At 37.9% G+C, this 24829-nt stretch overlaps 1 protein-coding gene across 6 annotated transcripts in view; it reads right to left on the minus strand.

Moving 5' to 3' along the window:
• Positions 1-24829, minus strand: part of SPAST (spastin) — an 89997-nt gene that overhangs the window by 32345 nt on the left and 32823 nt on the right. For all 6 annotated transcript variants that reach the window (XM_034952892.2, XM_034952891.3, XM_034952894.4 and 3 more), the window contains 3 exons: positions 10436-10623; positions 9429-9562; positions 9053-9146 (listed from right to left, as the gene is read on the minus strand). In XM_034952892.2, coding sequence (XP_034808783.1) covers positions 9053-9146; positions 9429-9562; positions 10436-10623 — 416 coding nt within the window. The remainder of the gene's footprint in view (positions 1-9052; positions 9147-9428; positions 9563-10435; positions 10624-24829) is intronic.

Genomic DNA, 24829 nt, shown 5'->3' on the forward strand with positions numbered 1-24829 from the left:
ATTGTATTCCAGCCTGGGCAACAAGAGTGAAACTCCATCTCAAAAAATTAAAAATTAAAAAAAAATAATAATAAAAATAAACTTTTTTTTTAGTGATTTTAGGTTTACAGAAAATTGAGCAGAAAGTACAGAGTTCCCATATAACCTCTCATTCCTTTCCAATTTCCCCTACTCTGAATATCTTGTATTAGTGTAGTACACTTGTTAGAACTAATGAAAAAATATTCATATATTATTATTAACTGAAGTCCATATTTTACATTAGGGTTCACTCTTATGTTTTACATTCTGTGGGTTTTGACAAAGGTATAATGACATGTATCCACCATTGGATTATCATAAAGAACAGTTTCACTGCCTTAAAAATCCACTGTGCTCCACCTATTCATCTCTCCCTGCCTCCCTTGGCAACCACTGATCTATTTACTGTTTCCATAGTTTTGCCTTTTCCAAAACATCATATAGTCAGAATCCTATAGTGTAGCCTCTTCAGACTGGCTTCTTTCATTTAGCAATATGCATTTATGGTTCCTCCATATATTTTTGTGGCTTGATAGATCATTTCTTTTTATTGCTGAATAATACTCCATTACATGATATACCAAAGTCTGTTTATCCATTCACCTACTTATGGATGCCTTGACTGCTTCCAAGTTTTGGCAATTATGAATAATGCTGCTAGAAATATTCATGTGCAGTTTTTTTTATTGGATGTACATTTTAAACTTATTTGGGTAAATACTAAGGAGTAAGACTGCTGGACCATATGGTAAGAGTTTTGTAAGAAACTGTCAAACTGTCTTTAGTTCTGTAAAAAACTGTCCAACTACCTTCCAAAATGGTTCTACCATTTTAGATTTCCATCAGCAATGAATTAAAGTTTCTGCTGCTCCACATCCCTGCCAGAATTTGGTGTTGTCAGTGTTTTAGATTTCAGCCATTCTAATAGGGATGGCAGGGTATCTTGTTGTTGTTTTAATGCGCAATTTCCCTAACGACATGATGTTGAGCATATATTCATATGCTTGTTGTCATCTATCTAGCTTCCTTGGTGAGGTGTCTGTTCAGATATTTTGCCCATTTATTAACTGGGTTGTATATTTTCTTATTGTTGAGTTTTAAAAGTTCTTTGTATATTTTGGATACTGGTCCTTCATCAGATAATGAATTTTGTAAAGTCTCCCACTCTGCTGCATGTCTTTTCATTCTCCTAACAGCATCTTACACAGAGCAGAAGTTTATAACTTAAACAAAGTTCACATACTGATTTTTTTTTTTCAAGGATCATGTTTTGGTATTGTACCTAAGAAGTCACTGCCAAACCAAAATTTTTTCTCATGTTATCCTAGATTTTCTCCTATGTTATCCTCTAGAAGTTTCAGTTCGCATGTTACATTTAGGTCTATGATCCATTTATTTTTGTGAAAGTTGTCAGGTCTGTGTCTAGATTAACTTTTTTGCATGTGGATGTCCAGTTGTCCTACCCCATTTGTTGAAAAGGCTATCTTTTCTCCACTGAATTGTCTTTGTCCCTTTGCCAAAGATCAGTTGACTTTATCTGTGTGGGTTGATTTCTAGGCTCTCTGTCCAATTCTACTGATTTATTTGTCTATTCTTTTGCCAATGACATGCTGTCTTGATTAATGTAGCTTTACAGTAAGTCTTGAAATTGGGTAGTTTCAGTCCTCTGACTTTTTTCTTCTTCAATACTGTGTTGGCTGTTCTAGGTTTTTTGCCTTTTCATATAAACTTTAGTTTGCCAGTATCCACAAAATAACTGGCTGGGTTTTGACTGGGACTGCACTGAATCGATATATGAACTTGGGAAGAACTGACATCTCAATAATATTTAGTCTCCCTGTCCATTTACATGGAATATCTCTCAGTTTACTTAGATCTTTGATTTCTTTCATGAGTGCTATAATTCTTCTCATATAGATCTTCTACAACAAACTTTGTTAGAACTACACATATTTCATTTTATTAGTGTTAATATGAAAGGTATTGTGTTTTTTGTTTTTTTTTGAGATGGAGTCTTGCTCTGTCCCCCAGGCTGGAGTGCAATGGCGCGATCTTGGCTTACTGCAACCTCTGCCTCCTGGGTTCAAGCGATTCTCCTGCCTCAGCCTCCTGAGTAGCTGAGATTACAGGTACCCGCCACCATGCCCAGCTAATTTTTGTATTTTTAGTAGAGATGGGGTTTCACCATATTGGTCAGGCTGGTCTTGAACCCCTGACATCAGGTGATCTGCCCACCTCGGCCTCCCAAAGTGCTGGGATTACAGGTGTGAGCCACTGCGCCCGGCGGTATTGTGTTTTGATTTCAAATTCCAGTTGTTCACTGCTGGTAGATAAAAAAGCAATTGACTTTGTATATTAACTTTGTATTCTACACCTTGTCATAATCACTTATTAGTTCTAGGAGCTCTTTTTGTTGGTTCTTTGGGATTTTCTACATATGCAATCATGTTATCTGCAAACAAAGATATTCATCTATTTTTTTTTTAATATAGATGGGGTTTCACTACATTGCCCAGGCTGGTGTCAAACTCCTGAACTCAAGCAATCTTCCTGCCTTGGCCTCTGAAAGTGCTGGGATTATAGGTGGGAGCCACCATGCCTATCCCTCAACTGTTTTTGACCTATAAAAACAGTAATTTGAGCCCAGGTGTGGTGGCTCATACCTGTAATCCCAGCACTTTGGGAGGCCAAGGCAGGTGGATCACCTGAGGTCAGGAGTTCGAGACCAGACTGGTCAACATGGCAAAACCCCGTCTCTACTAAAAATACAAAAATTAGCCAGGCGTGGTGGTGCATGCCTATAATCCCAGCTACTTGGGAGGCTGAGGCATGAGAATCGCTTGAACCTGGGAGGCAGAGGTTGCAGTGAGCCAAGATCATGCTAAGGCACTCCAGCCTGGGCAACAGAGTGAGACTCTGTCTCAAAACAAAACAAAAAACAAAACAAAACCTAGTAATTTCACATGGCTCAACCTAACAGAAAACAAAGTCCTCTCCTCCCACCCATTTTCTGGAACACCAATAGTCAAGCTTGTATTCTCCAAACAAGAGACTAGAAAATTCTTTTCTAGAGAAGCCAAATAACCCCAGAAAAAAAAGACTGACAGCTATAGCCATTTGGAGAAACCCAAATAAACAGTAGGCTTGCTGCTTGATCATCCTGTGATTAATGGGCTCTCACTATCAACAATTTACTTACTTACAGCACAGAGTCCTAATCAACTTTTTTATTGTTCCACGTAATATAAGTGGACAACCAGAATAACCAGACATTTGAGAGAAGCTTCCAATACGAAAAAGCTTAAGGCAAAAAGAAAAGAGGAGGAATCTGGAAGAAACAGATAATAAAGTAAACAAAAGAAAACTTGACAAAAGCTCTCAGAGACATAAAAGACACTGCATCTATGAAATCAGAAAAGGGCCGGGCATGGTGGCTCATGCCTGTAATCCCAGCACTCTGGGAGGCCAAAGCAGGTGGATCACCTGAGGTCAGGAGTTTGAAACCAGCCTGGCCAACGTGGTGAAACTCCGTCTCTACTAAAAATACAACAATTAGCCGGGCATGGTGGTGGTGGGCACCTGTAATCCCAGCTGCTTGGGAGGCTGAGGCAGGAGAATCACTCGAACCCAGGAGGCGAAGGGTGCAGTGAGCTGAGATAGCACCACTGCACTTCAGCCTGGGTGACAGAGCAAGACTGTGTCTTAAAAAAAAAAAAAAAAAAAGTGAGAAAGATGAAACAAAAAAAATTTTTTTAAATTAAAGAATTATAGAACCTTTCTCAGAATTGAAGGATGAATATCTAGAAAGGTCCAAGAGGGGCTGGGCGCAGTGGCTCATGCCTCTAATCCCAGCACTTTGGGAGGCTGAGGAGGGCGGATCACCTGAGGTCAGGAGTTCAAGACCAGCCTGAAACCCTGTCTCTACTAAAAATACAAAAATTAGCTGGGCGTGATGGCAGATGCCTGTAATCCCAGCTACTCGGGAGGCTGAGGCAGGAGAATCGCTTGAACCCCAGAGGTGGAGGTTGCAGTGAGCTGAGGTTGCACCACTGCACTCTAGCCTGGGTGAGAAGAGTGAGACTCCTTCCCCCCTGCCCCCCTAAAAAAAGAAAGAAATGTACAAGAGGGAAGAAGAAAAGAAAAAGTAAATGCATCAAGCATATCATTATAAAATATCAGAAGAATAAAGAGAAGATCCAAAAAGCTTTGGGAAATAGAAATAAGAAGTCCAATGCTATCCTGATTCCTGATCTTCTGTCTCTAATACAAAGCAGCACTGGAAGCTAGAAGACAATAGATAATGCCTTCAAAATACTCATGGAAAATAGTTTCCAACTTAAATCTTGACATCCAGTCAAATTATTAATGAGAAGACAGCAGAATAAAGATATTTTCAAAACTACAGCATCTCAAAATATTCCCTCACACAACCTTTTCTCAGTTACTGAAAGATGTAGCCATCAAAATGAGAAAATAAATCATGAAAGTGGAAAATATGGAATTTAAAAGACAGGAGATACATAATAAAGAAAGGAAAAAAGGAAAAGGAAATTATGATGGTAGTGAAGACAGATTAGAGAACAACCACTTTGACACAGGCATGGAAAGCATTTGGTCTCGAATGAAAAGAAGAAGGTGGTTCCAGAAAAGGGTATTCTGGAAAAAAAAAAAAAAAGACCTGAGTTAACAGGTTTTTAGATTGGTTTGGCCATGTGGAAATTAGACTGAAATGGAACAGAAGAATTATCAATCAATAAGATGAAAATGAAGCAAATGAAAAAATAACACAATTATTTAGGGGAAAAAAAGGCTGTACAAGGAAAAAATAGTACGCTACTTGGCTTGGTAATGAATAATATTTAAAAGCACTAAATATTCACTGTACTCCAGCCTGGGTGAGAAAAAGTGGGAGGACAGGAGTAGAAGGTGTGTGGTATGATGGAGCTAAGGGTTCATTTACTATGATATGCAAGTTAATAGATTCGAAAAGGAAACAAAAATTAAGAAATGGCTTTATAAGATTATTTAAAGAGGTAAGTTCTAACATTTTTGAAAGAAGAAAGGCTTATGTTTAAGCTTATATGAAAGATAACATCATATTTAGAAATTCATGGAAATTTCTGTAATCTCAGCTACTTGGGAGGCTGAGACAGGAGGATCGCTTAAGCCTAAGGCCACGCTGGAGAACACAGCGAGACTGTCTCAATCAAAAAAAAAAAAAAAAAGAAAGAAAGAAATTCATGGAAATTTTACTAGATAGAGAAGAGCTTTTTAAAACTGGAGAACAATCACATTCTTCTATAAATCTCAAAGAATCACATTTAAGCAGCAAGAGAACAAAATAAGAAATATAAAAGCTCGAAATGATAGACAAGCTGCACAGGATACGGAAGAGATCTATGAAATAAGGACAGAAGAATATACGCTTTCTTTGTAAAATATTTGAGAAAAATATTTAGACAGATCACTGTGATATACTTTAAAATGTAGTCTTTTGGGCGAGAGGAGAGGGCATGTTCTATTTTCTGCTATTTAGTTTGAGTTTTTTGTCAAAGATTAATATTGGCTACTTTCAAAAATTATGTTTAATGTTAAAATACAATTAAAAACATGGTCCTATGGGATTGAAGGAAGATGGAGAAGTTTTTCAATATCTCCTTCCAGGGCTATGGCTTCATGAATGAGCAAGATTTAAAGCACTTATTTTAAGTAATTCTGAGAACAATCTACCTCAAGTGAGTATCTTTAGTATTATCTCCTTAAAACCAGTTTTAGATGACTAATTATGATTCTGTGTTTCTACAATGAAATAAAAATTCCAGTATACTCAAGAATGCCTGCCACTCACCTTCTTGATATAATCTAACAATGTCTCTGTTGTGGTCTATGCAAGCTTCCTACTACAGGGAATTAGGAATAAAGCTGATTTTTTTACACAATGGAGGCGTGTTATGGGATAAGTCTTATCCATTCATAGGCTTAACAAGATTCATTTTGTGAGACTATTGTGAAAAGCTGAGCTAGGACAATAATATTCCCTTTCTTGGAAATCTGAACTACAAGGAAAAAAAGTTCCATTTGGCAGGTGTGGTGATGTATAGACAAGTTTGTACCAGGATATAAACCTTGAGACCTGGCTCTACCACAGATCTTGCTCTTCCTTAGGTCTCAGTTTGCTAAGTTTACCAAGGTTTCTGCCCCTCCTGAGGTCAGGTTATTCAACTTTATTGGAAATAACTTGCAACTGGCATTTTTACATTATTATAGCTTCTTAATTGCACATTATGTCACTACCATGAAAATATGCCTAAATTCAAATTCACATGTTACTTATTATTTTAGATATGTTCTCTATAGGCCTGGGTAAAGCAAAAGCTGAATGACTTTTCTTGCATAGCCTAAATATTTCCTTGGTATTACCTTCACAATTTTAGATATATTTTTCTACCGTAAAAAGCATGTCCCTTAATAAATAAATGTAAGAATTAGGTGGCAGCTATAGCACTAACCAGGCAGCTCTAATCTTAGAAAGGTATTTCCTAGGTCTACCACTTAACTAAAATCTTGAGCAAGTCATTTTAGCTCTTAGGACTAGTTTCTTTATCAATGAATCGATCAGAAGACTGCTAAGATCCTTTTCAGGTCTATAATTATGTAAATCCTCTTTAAGCAGCTTTTTTTTCAATATTTAGTCTACAGCATTTACTAATCTTATATAACTCCGGCAAAATGTTAGCTCAATACGTAAGCTACGTTTCCCAAAGTGTGACTTGAGGTGGTACATGACATAAATCCAGTTCACATAATGACAAATGCTTTCTATTTTAATAATTATCTAATTATTTTACTGGGTATTAGCGAAAACCTAACTAGCATATCAGACCAGTGATTTTATGTACTTAGAATGAGTAATAAGTAAAATAGACTTGAAAAATATTCAGTAAGTTCTAGTACAGTTGGTACTCACTTACAAGTGATAAACACCATAAAGGCAGTATGTGAATGACTCAAGACTATGGAAAAATTGAGACAGCCATAAAACCTTTGCACATTTATTTAATAATGCACCCACCACAACGTGCCACACAACTTATTTCCACTACATGTTGTAGGTAGGTCCGTAAGATTTTAACGTTAATAGTGAAATAACTGTGACCCAGAAGTGAGTCTTCAGATTTATTTTTTGCAATATTATTGGAACAGCACTAAATATACCATCTGTGAACTGGAAAAATTCAAAACGGTGCTAAGTATGGAAAGCCAAATATTTATTATCAACTGCAAGATTGCCTATCTTCCTTAGTAAGTCATAAAATATGGGATGGAAGATTACGTTTCTACCCATCATTTAATGGCTCTATCTACTTTGATGACTTAATATCCTTAAAAGTCATTCTTTTAAAAATTGTTCTTCATGCCAGGCACAGTGGCCTCTGCCTGTAATCCCAGCACTTTGGGAAGCCAAGGTGGGCGGATCATCTGAAGCCAGGAGTTTGAGACCAGCCTGGCCAAAATGGTAAAACCCTATCTCTACTAAAAACACAAAAATTAGCCAGGTGTTGGGGTGCATGCCTATAGTCCCAGCTACTCGGGAGGATGAGGCATGAGAATCACTTGAACCCCAAAGGCAGAGGTTGCAGTGAGCCAAGATCAAGCCACTGCACTCCAGCCTGGGTAACAGGAGCAAAATTCCATCTCAAAAAAAAAAAAAAAAGAATTATTCTACCTGAATTCCTCTTTTCTCCAGTACAATTTCTCTCTTTTTAAAAATAATTTTAAAAAAACTTTCCCATAAAGTACTTGTTTATTATCACTGTCATGTTGGTATTTAGCCTTCGATGGAGTTTACCACACTCTTTGAGCGGCATTTCCAAGCAATCCAATTCTGGGACACTCATTGTGTCAGGGGCCACTACCTGCCTGATTTCCTTCTCTTAATATTATTTATTTATTTTTATGTATTTATCTTTTTAAATTTTTATTTATTTTTTTGAGACGGAGTCTCGCTCTGTCACCAGGCTGGAGTGCAGTGGCATGATCTCAGCTCACTGCAACCTCCGCCTCCCGGGTTCAAGCGATTCTCCTGCCTCAGCATCCCAAGTAGCTGGGGTTACACACCACCAAGTCCAGCTAATTTTTGTAATTTTAGTAAAGACAGGGTTTCACCATATTAGCCAGGATGGTCTCAATCTCTTGACCTCGTGATCTGCCCGCCTCAGCCTCCCAAAGTGCTGGGATTACAGGCGTGAACTACCGTACCCGGCCTGTTTTGTTTTTGAGATGACATCTCGCTCTGTCACCCAGGCTGGAGTGCAGTGGTGCCATCTTGGCTCACTGCAACCTCTGCCTCCTGGTTCAAGCAATTCTCCTGCCACAGCCTCCCCAGTAGGTGGGACTACAAGCGTGCGCCCCCACACTAGGCTAATTTTTGTACCTTATCTTAATTTTAAATCTCTCTCACCTTGATATCAAAATTTGGCCAGATGTAGTGACTCACACTTGTAATCCTAACACTTTGGGAGGCCGAAATGGGTGGATAACTTGACATCAGGTATGAAAGACCAGCCTGGCCAATATAGCAAAACCCCATCTCTACTAAAATTACAAAAATTAGCTGGGCATAGTGGCACATGCCTGTAATCCCAGCTACTTGGGAGGCTGAGGCAGGAGAATCACTTGAATTCCGGGAGGCAGAGGTTGCAGTGAGCTAAGATCATGCCACTGCACTCCAGCCTGGGCGACACAGTGAGTGAGACTCCGTCTCCAAAACAAAACAAAATTATATCATACTACCCACTTTTCCTAAAAATATAAAAGGATTGGAAATTAGGAACTCATATCCATTTTCCTATTCTATAATAACTTCTCAACATCAATTGTTAATGTTTTATCTTTTTTAAAACATTAAATCTACTGTTACCTTATATGAATTAATTATTTTAGTATAGCTCAAATATTTCTTTACTACTACTACTACTATGGATTCAGTAACAGATGGTATTATAGAAAAATGATAATATAAAGTTCTTACCTCAGGCCTCAGAGAAGGAAGAATAACAATTTCTTGCAATGCTTGTTTTGCCAAGTCTTGACCAGCTATATCATCAAATTTAACAGCTGTTCCACTAAGAAACAAGACTTCAGTTAGTTCTACGATACAAACAGGGCCCAGTTATTACAAGATGAAGCCTAAGCCCTATGACATATAGTTATTTTTATGTTAACTGTTAAACTATAGTTAAATCAGTAAAGCAATGGTTTTCTACAATTATAATTGAAAACTATCATAAAAATTAAGTATGTAAACCAGACAAGGTATTTATTATCTATTTCACTCCTGACATGTTTTATAAGTAAAATTAAAATATAAAAACTATAAAATAAAACATTTAGATGGCAAAACTTACTTGTCCACAATTTCATTCATTATAAGGTTAGCAAGGTTGCTGTCCACATTCCTAAAATTCTTCAAGTCTTTTTTCTTACGAGTAGCAGTTGTAGGGGTAGAAGGTTTATTTGTCCTGTTTGTTTTCGGAGTACCCTTAAAGGATACAAAATTTTAATATGAAAATACAACCTAACATTTACACTTTTCATAAATAAGTTAACCTTAAAGTTCACAGAATTCAAGCTTTAAAAACAGGAAAAAGGGTATAAAAATCCATAAATTGTATATTTATTTACCTGAAGGTAAAACTGTATTCACTAGAGAACTATATTTGGCATTAAGTCAGTTATAGAGGATTTTATCCAGAGATTTAGTTTTTACAAAATAAAAACAAATTTTAACCCTTGTTAGAATCATGACAAAACTCTAGGTATGTTACTGCTATAAAACATTTACAAAGATTGAAATAATTTTAAAAATAAATTTAAAATGAAATATACAGCATTATATAAAACAGACTGGGTAAGCAAAACTTGGTATTAAATGTCTAATGAGGTCCAAAAAAAGTTTTATAGCAAGTTGCCCTGTGGATTAAAAAAAAAATTAACTTTGGGCACGGTGGCTCATGCCTGTAATCCCAGTACTTTGGGAGGCTGAGGCAGGCGGATCACCTGAGGTCGGGAGTTCGAGACCAGCCTGACCAACATGGAGAAACCCCATCTCTACTAAAACTACAAAATTAGCTGGACGTGGTGGTGCATGCCTGTAATCCCAGCTACTTGGGAGGCTGAGGCAGGAGAATCGCTTGAACCTGGGAGGTGGAGGTTGCAATGAGCCAAGATCGCACCATTGCACTCCAGCCTGGAAAACAAGAGTCTCAAAAAAAAAAAAAAATTTAACTTCATGGAAACTTATCCATTCTCTAAAGTATTATAAAGTACTTATGATCAACTTAAGCAGGAATAGTATCTTAAAAATTTTTCTATTTGCAAAAAGACAGCAATTAAAGTTACTGTCCCAGAATACCTTATGAGTGGTAGGAGCAGGACCAGATCCCTGTTTCACTCCAGAAACCATGGATAAACCACTGTAACTAGGTGCTCTATGGTGGCCTGAAAGGCCTGCAGATCCAGTTTTCATAACTGTTTTTGAACGAGGCAGTGAATTACTAGTGTGTGTTAAGGGGTCTTTTCTTTTTGGAACAGCTCCACTTTCTGACAAGGAAAAAGTAAAACCATTGTGATTAGAAAATTGTAGCTGAACATAAAGACAAGCAAACATTTGTAAAACCAAGGTAATAATATATTTTTTTAATTCAAAAATATTTCAAAATAAGATTTCAATGAGAACATGTACCAGGATCTTCATAGGGGTGGTCACTAGGTAGATAGGATTATGGTTATTAGGTTTTTTCCCCCTAATGTATAATTCTAATTTTCTCTTTTTTTGAAACCTGTGGCCTGGGCTGGAGTGCAGTGGCATGATCACAGCTCATTGTGGCCTTAATCTTCCTGGGCTCAAGGGATCCATCCTCCCACCTCAAACTCCCAAGTAGCTGGGACATCAGTTGTGCACCACCAGACCGGACTAATTAAAAAATTTTTTTATAGAAACAGGGTCTCACTCACTATGTTGCCTAGGCTGGTCTCGAACTCCTGGGCTCAGGCAATCCTCCCACCTTGGCCTCCCAAAGTGCTGGGATTACAAGAGTGAGCCATTGTGCCTGTCCCTATTCTAATTTTCTTATTAAAAACAGTATTTGTGCCTGTAATCCCAGCTACCTGGGAGGCTGAGGCAGGAGAATTGCTTGAACCACGGAGTCAGAGGTTGAAGTGAGCCGAGATCGTGCCACTGCACTCCAGCCTGGCGACAGAGAGAGACTCCATCTCAAATTTAAAAAAAAACAAAAAAACAAAAAACAGTATTTTAAAGAAGAAACTACTTCATTTTGGGGAACAGAAAGACAATATAAAAAGGTTATGAAGCGCCGGGCGCGATGGCTCACGCCTGTAATCCCAGCACTTTGGGAGACCGAGGTGGACGGATCACCTGACGTCAGTAGTTCAAGACCAGGCTGGCCAACATGGTGAAACCTCGTCTCTGCTAAAAATACAAAAAATCAGTCAGACGTGGTGGTGGGGGCCTGTAATCCCAGCTACTTCGGAGGCTGAGGCAGGAGAATCACTTGAATTCAGGAGGCGGAGGTTGCAGTAAGCCGAGATTGCACTACTGCACTCCAGCCTGGGTGACAGAGTGAAACTCTGTCTCAAAAAAAAAAAAAAAAAAAAAAGTTATGAAGCAAATAAAGCTCTCAAATAAGAAACAAAATATAGTAAAGGCATTAGGGATAGGATGTACAGAGGAAAAAAAAGTAGCACTCGACTACTTTGATTCCAAACTATTATAACTATAAACACTATGAAAGTCTGTTCCCACCAAGAGGGTCTTAAAACCTAATCAATTTTAGGCCGGGTGTGGTAGCTCACGCCTGTAATCCCAGCATTTTGGGAGGCTGAGGCGGGCAGATCACCTGAGGTTTGGAGTTCAAGACCAGCCTGGCCAACATGGTGAAACCCCATCTCCACTAAAAATACAAAAATAGCTGGGCGTGGTGGCACATCCCTGTAGTTCCAGCTACCCGATTGCAGTGAGCCCTGATCACACCACTGCAATCCAGCCTGGGTGATTGAGAGGGACTCTGTCTCAAAATAATAATAATAATAATAATCAATTTTAATTGAAAGAGTATAAAGATGTGCTTTTACATATGCTAAGTATTATATGTGCTGTATATATGCAAATGAACATTTATAGAACACCTCTGATTAAGTTGAAAAGGTTATTTGTCCAGTGTTGCTCTACTATATATATTACAGGTTTGTAAATGTTTAAATCTCACCACTCCTAAATAATATTTTTATATACTACGCAACAAACATCAGTGTTTATTTACAATGTTTACTGTGAAGACAAATGTTAAGTCAGTCAGCAAATTAGAGTGGCCAAAAAAAAAGACAAAACCCTCAATTTTACTTTTGTAATCAAATCTCTTAATACGGTTTAAGAAAACTGAAGACTCTAAACTAGTATAGGAAATCAGCTTATTTATTTAGACAACCAGTTTACTTTTACTACAAGTTAACTATTATAAAATCAGGAAGTATAAATAAAATTCAAGTTAAAAAAAAAACAAAATCCACATTGGGCTGGGCGTAGTGGCTTACGCCTGTAATCCCAGAACTTTCGGAGGCCAAGGTGGGCGGATCACAAGGTCAGGAGTTTGAGACAAGCCTGACCAATGTGGTGAAACCCCGTCTCTACTAAAAATACAAAAATTAGCCAGGTGTGGTGGCGTGCGCCTGTAATCCCAGCTACTCAGGAGGCTGAGGCAGGAGAATTGCTTGAACCCAGGAGGCAGAGATTGCGGTGAGCCGAGATCACTCCACTGCACTCCAGCCTGGGCAACAGAGTGAGACTCCGTCTTAGAAAAAAAAAAAAAAAAAAAAAAAAGCCACATTCAGGATACCTTAAAACGAGGTTCTAGAATAAATAAGACCTACTACTTGATAGAGCAACAGGGCGTCAATAGTCAATAATAACTTAAGGCCAGACGCAGTGGTTCATGCCTGTAATCCTAGCGCTTTGGGAGGCCAAAGCAGGTGGTCCATCTGAGGTCAGGAGTTTAAGATCAGACTGGCCAACATGGTGAAACCCCGTCTCCACTCAAAATACAAAAATTAGCCAGGCATGGTGGTGTGTGCCTGTAATCCCAGCTACTCAGGAGGCTGAGGCAGGAGAATCACTTGAACCCGGGAGATGGAGGCTCCATATAAAAAAAAAAAAAAACTACTACTACTACTACTACTACTACTACTACTACTACTACTAACTTAATTATACATTTTTAAATAAATAAATATATGTATATATATTAAAAATATATAGTTCTGAGACTTTATATATAGACATTTCCACAAGGAACAAGTATGAGAATGACAGCAGACTCTCTATCAGAAGTAACAAATGTTTGTTGGAAATGAGGTATGTCCAAAATGTTGAGGTGAGAAAAGTGACCTGTCACATTAAAATGAGGGTATTTCAGACACTGGAAAGACTAAGAGTTTAACCACAGATATTCACTAAAAGAACTACTAAAGGAGGTCTTCTAGTTAAAAAGCAAATTAAACAGAGAAAAGAGTATATACCTATAATATAAAGTTAGAGAACAAAAAAAAAGATCAGAAAACCTGTGGGGAAGAAAAACTCAAAAAGGAAAAAATATCATTAATATATAATACGTGGCTTTGGGGTAAACAATATTTTGCTAAATCATAAAAATCTTAGCTATGGTTTTTTGATATTACTAAAAATAACTATATGTATATGTAACTATATATACTCCATGTATACTATATAGTATACTATATATATACTCTATATATACTATACAGTATACTATATATATACTCTATATATACTATACAGTATACTATAGATACTCTATATATACTATACAGTATACTATACTCTATATATACTATACAGTATACTATAGATACTCTATATATACTATACAGTATACTATAGATACTCTATATATACTATACAGTATACATATATACTCTATATATACTATATAGTATACATATATACTCTATATACTATATAGTATACATATATACTCTATATACTATATAGTATACATATATACTCTATATACTATATAGTATACATATATACTCTATATACTATATAGTATACATATATACAACATATATACTATATAGTATACATATATACTATATAGTATACTATATGTACACTATATAGTATACTATATGTACACTATATAGTATACTATATGTACACTATATAGTATACTATATGTACACTATATAGTATACTATATGTATACTATATAGTATTACTATATGTATACTATATAGTATTACTATATGTATACTATATAGTATTAATAATATGTATACTATATAGTATACATATAGTAATACTATATAGTATACATAATAGTAATACTATATAGTATACTATATGTATACTATATATATACTATATGTATACTATATAGTATACTATATGTATACTATATATATACTATACAGTATACTATATACACTATATATACACTATATACACTATACTATATATACTATATATACACACTATATAGTATATATATACTATATATATAGTTACGTATACATATAGTTATTTTGATATAACTAAAAATAACTATAGGTATATATAACTATATATGTATAGGGGCCAGGCACGGTGGCTCACGCCTGTAATCCCAGAACTTTGGGAGGCCGAGGCGGGTGGATCACGAGGTCAGGAGTTTGAGAACAGCCTGGCCAACATGGTGAAACCCCATTTCTACAAAAGATACAAAAAATTAGCCTGGCGTGGTGCCACGTGCCTGTAATCCCAGGTACTCGGGAAATTGAAGCAGGAGAATTGCTTGAACCTGGGAAGCAGAGGTTGCGGTAAGCCAAGATAGCACCACTGCATTCCAGCCTGGGGGACAGGGCAAGACTCCATCTCCAAAAAAACAAACAAACAAACAAAAAAACTATATATATATACACACATATACAAATACATATATAACTGTATACATATAGTTTATATATACATATATAGCTATATATACATATAGTTATTTTGATATAACTAATACATATATAACTATATGTATATACATATACATATGTAACTATATATGTATATACATATACATATGTAACTATATATGTATATACATATACATATGTAACTATATATGTATATACATATACATATGTAACTATATATGTATACACATATACATATGTAACTATATATGTATACATATACATACACATATGTAACTATATATGTATATACATATACATATACATATGTAACTATATATGTATACATATACATATACATATGTAACTATATATGTATATACATATACATACACATATGTAACTATATATGTATATACATATACATATACATATGTAACTATATATGTATATACATATACATATGTAACTATATATGTATATACATATACATATGTAACTATATATGTGTATGCATATACATATGTAATTATATATGTATATGCATATAGATATGTAACTATATATGTATATGCATATACATATGTAACTATGTATGTGCGTATACATATGTAACTATATATGTATGTGCATATACATATATAACTATATACAGATAGCTTATACATATATAGTTATATATACATATAGTTATTTTTAGTTATATCAAAACTAAACCATATATATACTAGTTATATTAATATATGAAGAGTGACAGAAGGGAATTAAGTCTTCTTTGACCATAAGGAGTCAATGATTATCAAAAACTGATAGAAAAAAAAAAGGAATCATTATAGAAGCATAGTATTTGGAAATATAGTAGAAAGAGAAAAAAATAGCAAAAAGAGTTAAAACACTGTATATGAAACCAAACTAGGGGTGAAGGTTGCTACGTGAGAGGAAAGAAACAGAAGGGGAATATTCTTTTCTTTATAAGCCTTACAGTATTTAAAAATTAAGGCCAGGCGTGGTGGCTGACACCTGTAATCCCAGCACTTTGAGAGGCCGAGGCGGGTGGATCACCTGAAGTCAGGAGTTCGAGACCAGCCTGGCCAACATGGTGAAACCCCATCTTTACTAAAAACACAAAAATAATCTGATCATGGTGGCACACACCTGTAATTCCAGCTACCGGGGAGGCTGAGACAGGAAAATCGCTTAAACCTGGGAGGCAGAGGTTGCAGTGAGCTGAAATCGTGCCACTGCACTCCAGCCTGGGCAACAGAGCAACTCAGTCTCAAAAACTAAATAAAAATTTATTGAGGTATAATCTGCAATGAATTACATCCATTTAAATTATACCAACAGCCAGGCATGGTGGCTCAGGCCTGTAATGCCAGCACTGTGGGAGGCCAAGGCAGGTGGATCGAGGTCAGGAGATCGAGATCATCCTGGCCAACATGGTGAAACTCTGTTTCTACTAAGAATACAAAAATCAGCTGGGTATGGTGGTGTGCACCTGTAGTCCCAGCTACTCAGGAGGCTGAGGCAGGAGAATGGGTTGCACCCGGGAGGCAGAGGTTGCAGTGAGCCAAGATCGCACCACTGCACTCCACCCTGGGCGACAGAGCGAGACTCTGTCACAAAAAAAAAAAAAAAAAAAGCTATACCAGCCAGGCACAGTAGCTCACACCTATAATCCCAACACTCTGGGAGTCTGAGGCGGCAGAAATGATTGAGCCCAGGAGTTTGAGACCAGACTGGCCAACATGGGGAAACCCCATCTCTACAAAAAATACAAAAATTAGCTGGCACAGTGGTGCCCACCTGTAGTCCCAACTAATTTCAGCTGTACTCCAGCCTGGGAGACAGAGTCAGACTCTATCTCAAAAAAAAAATAAATATATAAATAAAGTATACAATTTGATGAGTTTGTAAAGATGTATATAACTGTGATATACCCATTAAAATCAAAGCACAAAATGTTTCCATCACAGAAAGCAAGAGAAAAAATAGCAAAAAGAGTTAAAGCATTGTATATGAAACCAAACTACGGGTGAAGGTTGCTACGTGAGAGTCATCAATTTAGTAATTTCTACAGAGCTGCGTTCAAAGTCACTGAATCTTTCTTTTGCTATCTCTAATCTGCTGTTGAGGCTGTTGTCTGTAAATTTTTAATTCCAGTAACTACACTTTTCAACTTTAGAATATTATTTTTATTGTCTAGTTTATATCATCTACTTAGATTTCCTGTTTAACTGATACCATATTTTCTTTCAATTCTTTAAACATATTATAATAGCTGCTTTGAAGTCTTTGTCTGCTAAATCCAATATCTGGGCCCACTCACAGTTTCTACTGATTGCTTTTTTTTCTCGAGTAAGGGTTATACTTTACTTTTTCTTTGCCTGTCTAGTAATTTTGAGTAGAAAATTGGACAATGTATAATAGATAACACATCGTAGTAATAAGCAGACTTTGGTATAACTACTTCCCAAGAGAGGTGAAAGAACTCATCCAAGTAAAACATCACAGAATGTTCCAGAAGTGAGCGACACTAATAAACTATTAATAGGTCTGAGTGATCTACTTGGACTCACGGTGTATTAAACATCAATGCTGTGTAAATTAGCTATAAAGCCAATATGCCCTTCCAACCAGAAAACAGAAAAGAAAAGATTATGGGTTGAGTATCCCTTATGCGAAATGCTTGGGACCAGAACTGCTTAGGGTTTTTACATTTTTTTGCATTTTGCAATGTTTACATTATACTTACTGGTTCAGCATCCTTAATCCAAAAATCCAAAATGCAAAATACTCCAGTATTTCCTTTGAGCATCATGTCAGCACTCAAAAAGTTTTGGATATTTGGCTAGGCACAGTGGCTCATGACTGTAATCCCAACACTTTGGGAGGCCAGGGCAGGTGGATCACTTAAGGTCAGGAGTTTCAGACTAGCTTGACCAACATGGTGAAACCTCATCTCTACTAAAAATACAAAAAATCAGTTGGGTGTGGTGGCAGGTGCCTGTAGTCCCAGCTACTTGGGAGGCTGAAGTGGGAGAATCGCTTGAACCCACAGGGATGGGGTTAGGGGAGGCTGCGGAGGTTGCAGTGAGCCAAGATTGCGCCACCGCACTCCAGCCTGAGTGACAGAGGAAGACTTCATCTCAAAAAAAAAAAGAGTCAAATTTTAGAGCATTTTGGATTTCAGATTTCATATTAGGGATATTCAACTTGTACTAGGGATATGAAATAAGACAAAGTTCAATTTTTTCAAACAGGTTGCAGGAAGAGAACATTGCTTTGGAGGGTGGAGTGGGGAATGCAGCAGGAAAACATGATGGGGTCTAGCATGTGAAATGAAATAAAAGAGAATCAAGATAACAAGGAAAGGAAAGACAGACCAACTCTTCAGGGCTGGAGAATTTTTGCTATTTATCCTAGTAGAATTACTGGGATCTCAAATACATATTTTAGAAACTTAACTATTTATATGTGATGGACTCTTACATTTCTTTGTTTTTTTTTTTCAGTAAGTGCCTTCTGAAAATGTCAGCCCTTCACAGCCACGCTAAAAGAAACAGGCAAAATACTTATATCGATACTTGAAACAGCATTTTAAATCAGACAGAGGAAGGAATGGGAAGAGGGAAACTGCCACTGACTATACTGTAAGACCAAACCAACATGAGAAGTCCTTAGGGGAGATGTGAAGCCACAAGGAAAAGAGTTGATGACCAACTGTTTCTTCTGTCCATAGAAATCCTTTTACTCTATCTCTTCTCCACTAAAACCTTAGAAGTTTTGTATTACATATGAATGAAGAAGGCAGGGTTCCAAGATGGCCAAATAGGAACAGCTCCAGTCTGCAGCTCTCAGTGTGAGCGACACAGAAGACAGCTGATTTCTGCATTTCCAACTGAGGAACCGGGTTCATCTCACTGGGGATTGTCAGACAGTGGGTGCAGCCCACATAGTGTGAGCTGAAGGGCGGGGTATTGCCTCACCTGGGAAGCGCAAGGGGTTGGGGAATTCCCTCTCCTAGCCAAGGGAAGCCGTGACAGATGGTACCTGGAAAATCGGGAGACTCCCACCCTAATACTGGGCTTTTCCAATGGTCTTAGCAAATGGCACACCAGGAGATTATATCCCATGCCTGGCTCACAGGGTCCCACGCCAACGGAACCTCGCTCACTGCCAGCACAGCAGTCTGAGATCGAACTGCAAGGCGGCAAAGAGGCTGGAGGCGGGGGCATCTGCCATTGCTGAGGCTTGAGTGGGTAAACAAAGCGGCTAGGAAGCTTGAATTGGGTGGAGTCCACCACAGCTCAAGGAGGCCTGCCTGCCTCTGTAGACTCCACCTCTGGGGACAGGGGATAGCTGAACAAAAGGCAGCAGAAACTTCTACAGACTTAAAGGTCCCTGTCTGACAGCTCTAAAGAGAGTAGTAGTTCTCCCAGCATGGAGTTTGAGATCGGCGAATGGACAGACTGCCTCCTCAAGTGGGTCCCTGATCCCCAAATAGCCTAACTGGGAGACACCTCCCTGTACGGGCTGACTGACACCTCATATAGCTGGGTACCCCTGTGAGACGAAGGTTCCAGAGGAAGGATCAGACAGCAACATTTGTCGTTCTGCAACATTTGCTGTTCTGCAGCCTCCGCTGGTGATACCCAGGCAAACAGGGTCTGGAGTGGACCTCCAGCAAACTCCAACAGACCTGCAGCTGAGGGTCCTGAGTGTTAGAAGGAAAATTAACAAACAGAAAGGACATCCACACCAAAACCCCATCTGTACGTCACCATCATCAAAGACCAAAGGTAGATAAAGCCACAAAGATGGGGAGAAACCAGAGCAGAAAAGCTGAAAATTCTAAAATTCAGAGCGCCTCTTCTCCTCCAAAGGAACACAGCTCCTCACCAGCAACGGAACAAAGCTAGACAGAGAAAGACTTTGACAAGCTGACAGAAGTAGGCCTCAGACGATCGGTAATAACAAACTTCTCCGAGCTAAAGGAGGATGTTCGAAACCATTGCAAAGAAGCTAAAAACCTTGAAAAAAGATTAGACAAACGGCTAACTAGAATAAACAGCATGGAGAAGACCTTAAATGGCCTGATGGAGCTGAAAACCATGGCACGAAAACTACGTGACGCATGCATGAGCTTCAGTAGCCGATTCGATCAAGTGGAAGAAAGGGTATCAGTGATTGAAGATCAAATGAATGAAATGAAGCCAGCAGAGAAGTTTAGAGAAAAAAGAGTAAAAGGAAACGAACAAAACCTCCAAGAAATATAGGACTATGTGAAAAGACCAAATCTATGTCTGACTGGTGTACCTGAAAGTGACGGGGAGAATGGAACCAAGTTGGAAAACACTCTGCAGGATATTATCCAGGAGAACTTCCCCAACCTAGCAAGGCAGGCCAACATTCAAATTCAGGAAATACAGAGAATGCCACAAAGATACTACTCGAGAAGAGCAACTCCAAGACACATAATTGTCAGATTCACCAAAGTTGAAATGTAGGAAAAAATGTTAAGGGCAGCCAGAGAGAAAGGTCAGGTTACCCACAAAGGGAAGCCCATCAGACTAACAGCTGATCTCTTGGCAGAAACTCTAAAAACCAGAAGAGAGTGGGGGCCAATATTCAACATTCTTAAAGGAAAGAATTTTCAACCCAGAGTTTCATATCCAGCCAAACTAAGCTTCATAAGTGAAGGAGAAATAAAATCCTTTAAAAACAAGCAAATGCTGACAGATTTTGTAGCTACCAGGCCTGCCTTACAGGAGCTCCTGAAGGAAGCACTGAACATTTAAATGAACAACCGGTACAAGCCACTGCAAAAACATGCCAAATTGTAAAGACCATCGAGGCTAGGAAGAAACTGCATCAACTAACGAGCAAAATAACCAGCTAACATCATAATGACAGGATCAAATTCAAACATAACAATATTAACCTTAAATGGAAATGGGCTAAATGCTCCAATTAAGACACAGACTGGCAAATTGGATAACGAGTCAAGACCCATCAGTGTGCTGTATTCAGGAAACCCATCTCACCTGCCGAGACACACATAGGCTCAAAATAAAGGGATGGAGGAAGATCTACCAAGCAAATGGAAAACGAAAAAAGCAGGGTTTGCAATCCTAGTCTCCGATAAAACAGACTTTCAACCAACAAAGATCAAAAGAGACAAAGAAGGCCATCACATAATGCTAAAGGGATCAATTCAACAAGAAGAGCTAACTATCCTAAATATATATGCACCCAATACAGGAGCACCCAGATTCATAAAGCAAGTCCCTAGAGACCTACAAAGAGACTTAGACTCCCACACAATAATATTGGGAGACTTCAACACCCCACTGTCAATATTAGACAGATCAACAAGACAGATCCAGGAACTGAACTCAGCTCTGCACCAAGTGGACCTAATAGACATCTACAGAACTCTAAACCCCAAATCAACAGAATATACATTCTTCTCAGCACCACACCACACCTATTCCAAAACTGACCACATAGTTGGAACTAAAGCACTCCTCAGCAAATGTAAAAGAACAGAAATTACAACAAACTGTCTCTCAGACCACAGTGCAATCAAACTAGAACTCAGGATCAAGAAACTCACGCAAAACCACACAACTACATGGAAACTGAACAACCTGCTCCTGAATGACTACTGGGTATATAAGGAAATGAAGGCAGAAATAAAGATGTTCTTTGAAACCAATGAGAACAAAGACACAACATATCAGAATCTTTGGGACACATTTAAAGTAGTGTGTAGAGGGAAATTTATAGCACTAAATGCCCACAAGAGAAAACAGGAAAGATCTAAAATTGACACCCTAACATCACCATTAAAAGAACTAGAGAAGCAAGAGCAAACACCTTCAAAAGCTAGCAGAAGGCAAGAAATAACTAAGATCAGAGCAGAAATGAAGGAGATAGAGACACAAAAAACCTTTCAAAAAAATCAATGAATCCAGGAGCTGGTTTTTTGAAAAGATCAACAAAACTGATAGACTGCTACCAAGACTAATAAAGAAGAAAAGAGAGAAGAATCAAATAGATGCAATAAGAAATGATAAAGGGGATATCACCACCGATTCCACAGAAATGCAAACTACCATCAGAGAATACTATAAACACCTCTACTCAAATAAACTAGAAAATCTAGAAGAAATGGATAAATTCCTGGACACATACAGCCTCCCAAGGCTAAACCAGGAAGAAGCTGAATCCCTGAATAGACCAATAACAGGAGCTGAAATTGAGGCAATAATTAATAGCCTACTAACCAAAAAAAGTCCAGGACCAGATGGATTCACAGCTGAATTCTACCAGAGGTACAAAGAGGAGCTGGTACCATTCCTTCTGAAATGATTCCAATCAATAGAAAAAGAGGGAATCCTCCCTAACTCATTTTATGAGGCCAGCATCATCCTGATACCAAAGCCTGGCAGAGACACAACAAAGAGAATTTTAGACCAATATCCCTGATGAACATCTATGCAAAAATCCTCAGTAAAATACTGGCAAACCGAATCCAGCAGCACATCAAAAAGCTTATCCAACGCGATCAAGTTGGCTTCATCCCTGGGATGCAAGGCTGGTTCAACATATGCAAATCAATAAACGTAATCCATCATATAAACAGAACCAAAGACAAAAACCACATGATTATCTCAATAGATGCAGAAAAGGCCTTCAACAAAATTCAACAGCCCTTCATGCTAAAAACTCTCAATAAACTAGGTATTGATGGGATGTATCTCAAAATAATAAGAGCTATTTATGACAAACCCACAGCCAATATCATACTGAATGGGCAAAAACTGGAAGCATTCCCTTTGAAAGCTAGCACAAGACAGGGATGCCCTCTCTCACCACTCCTGTTCAACATAGTGTTGGAAGTTCTGGCCAGGGCAATCAGGCAGGAGAAAGAAATAAAGGGTATCCAATTAGGAAAAGAGGAAGTCAAATTGTCCCTGTTTGCAGATGACATGATTGTATATTTAGAAAACCCCATCATCTCAGCCCAAAATCTCCTTAAGCTGATAAGCAACTTCAGCAAAGTCTCAGGATACAAAATCAATGTGCAAAAATCACAAGCATTCCTATACACCAATAACAGACAAACAGCCAAATCATGAGTGAACTCCCATTCACAATTGCTTCCAAGAGAATAAAATACCTAGGAATCCAACTTACAAGGGATGTGAAGGACCTCTTCAAGGAGAACTACAAACCACTGCTCAACGAAATAAAAGAGGACACAGACAAATGGAAGAACATTCCATGCTCATGGATAGGAAGAATCAATATCATGAAAATGGCCACACTGCTCAAGGTAATTTATAGATTCAATGCCATCCCCATCAAGCTACAAATGACTTTCTTCACAGAATTGGAAAAAACTACTTTAAAGTTCATATGGAACCAAAAAAGAGCCTGCATTGCCAAGACAATCCTAAGCCAAAAGAACAAAGCTGGAGGCATCATGCTACCTGACTTCAAACTATACTACGAAGCTACAGTAATCAAAACAGCATGGTACTGATACCAAAACAGAGATATAGACCAATGGAACAGAACAGAGCCCTCAGAAATAATACCACACATCTACAACCATGTGATCTTTGACAAACCTGACAAAAACAATAAATGGGGAAAGGATTTCCTATTTAATAAATGGTGCTGGGAAAACTGGCTAGCCAAACGTACAAAGCTGAAACTGGATCCCTTCCTTACACCTTATACAAAAATTAATTCAAGATGGATTAAAGACTTAAATGTTAGTTCTAAAACTATAAAAACCCTAGAAGAAAATCTAGGCAATACCATTCAGGACACTGGCATGGGCACTGGCATGGGCAAGGACTTCATGCCTAAAACACCAAAAGCAATGGCAACAAAAGCCAAAATTGACAAATGGGATGTAATTAAACTAAAGAGTTTCTGCACAGCAAAAGAAACTACCATCAGAGTGAACAGGCAACCTACAGAATGGGAGAAAATTTTTGCAATCTACCCATCTGACAAAGGGCTGATATCCAGAATCTACAAAGAACTTAAAAAAATTTACAAGAAAAAAATCAAACAACCCCATCAAAAAGTGGGCAAAGGATATGAACAGATGCTTCTCAAAAGAAGACATTTATGCAGCCAAAAGAGACATGAAAAAATGCTCATCATCACTGGCCATCAGAGAAATGCAAATCAAAACCACAATGAGATACCATCTCACACCAGTTAGAATGGCAATCATTAAAAACTCAGGAAACAACAGGTGCTGGAGAGGATGTGGAGAAACAGGAACACTTTTACACTGTTGATGGGAACGTAAACTAGTTCAACCATTGTGGAAGACAGTGTGGCGATTCCTCAAGGATCTAGAACTAGAAATACCATTTGACCCAGCCATCCCATTACTGGGTATATACCCAAAGGATTATAAATCATGCTGCTATAAAGACACATGCACATGTATGTTTACTGTGGCACTATTCACAATAGCAAAGACTTGGAATCAATGCAAATGTCCATCAATGATAGACTGGATTAAGAAAGTATGGCACATATACACCATGGAATACTATGCAGCCATCAAAAAGGATGAGTTCATGTCCTTTGTAGGGACATGGATGAAGCTGGAAACCATCATTCTGAGCAAACTATCGCAAGGACAGAAAACCAAACACCGTATGTTCTCACTCACAGATGGGAATTGAACAATGAGAACACTTGGACACGGGGTGGGGAACATCACACACTGGGGCCTGTCGTGGGGTGAGGGGAGAGGGGAGGGATAGCATTAGGAGATATACCTAAT

This window comes from Pan paniscus, chromosome 12 (assembly GCF_029289425.2).
Source record: "Pan paniscus chromosome 12, NHGRI_mPanPan1-v2.0_pri, whole genome shotgun sequence".
NCBI classification, from domain to species: domain Eukaryota; kingdom Metazoa; phylum Chordata; class Mammalia; order Primates; family Hominidae; genus Pan; species Pan paniscus.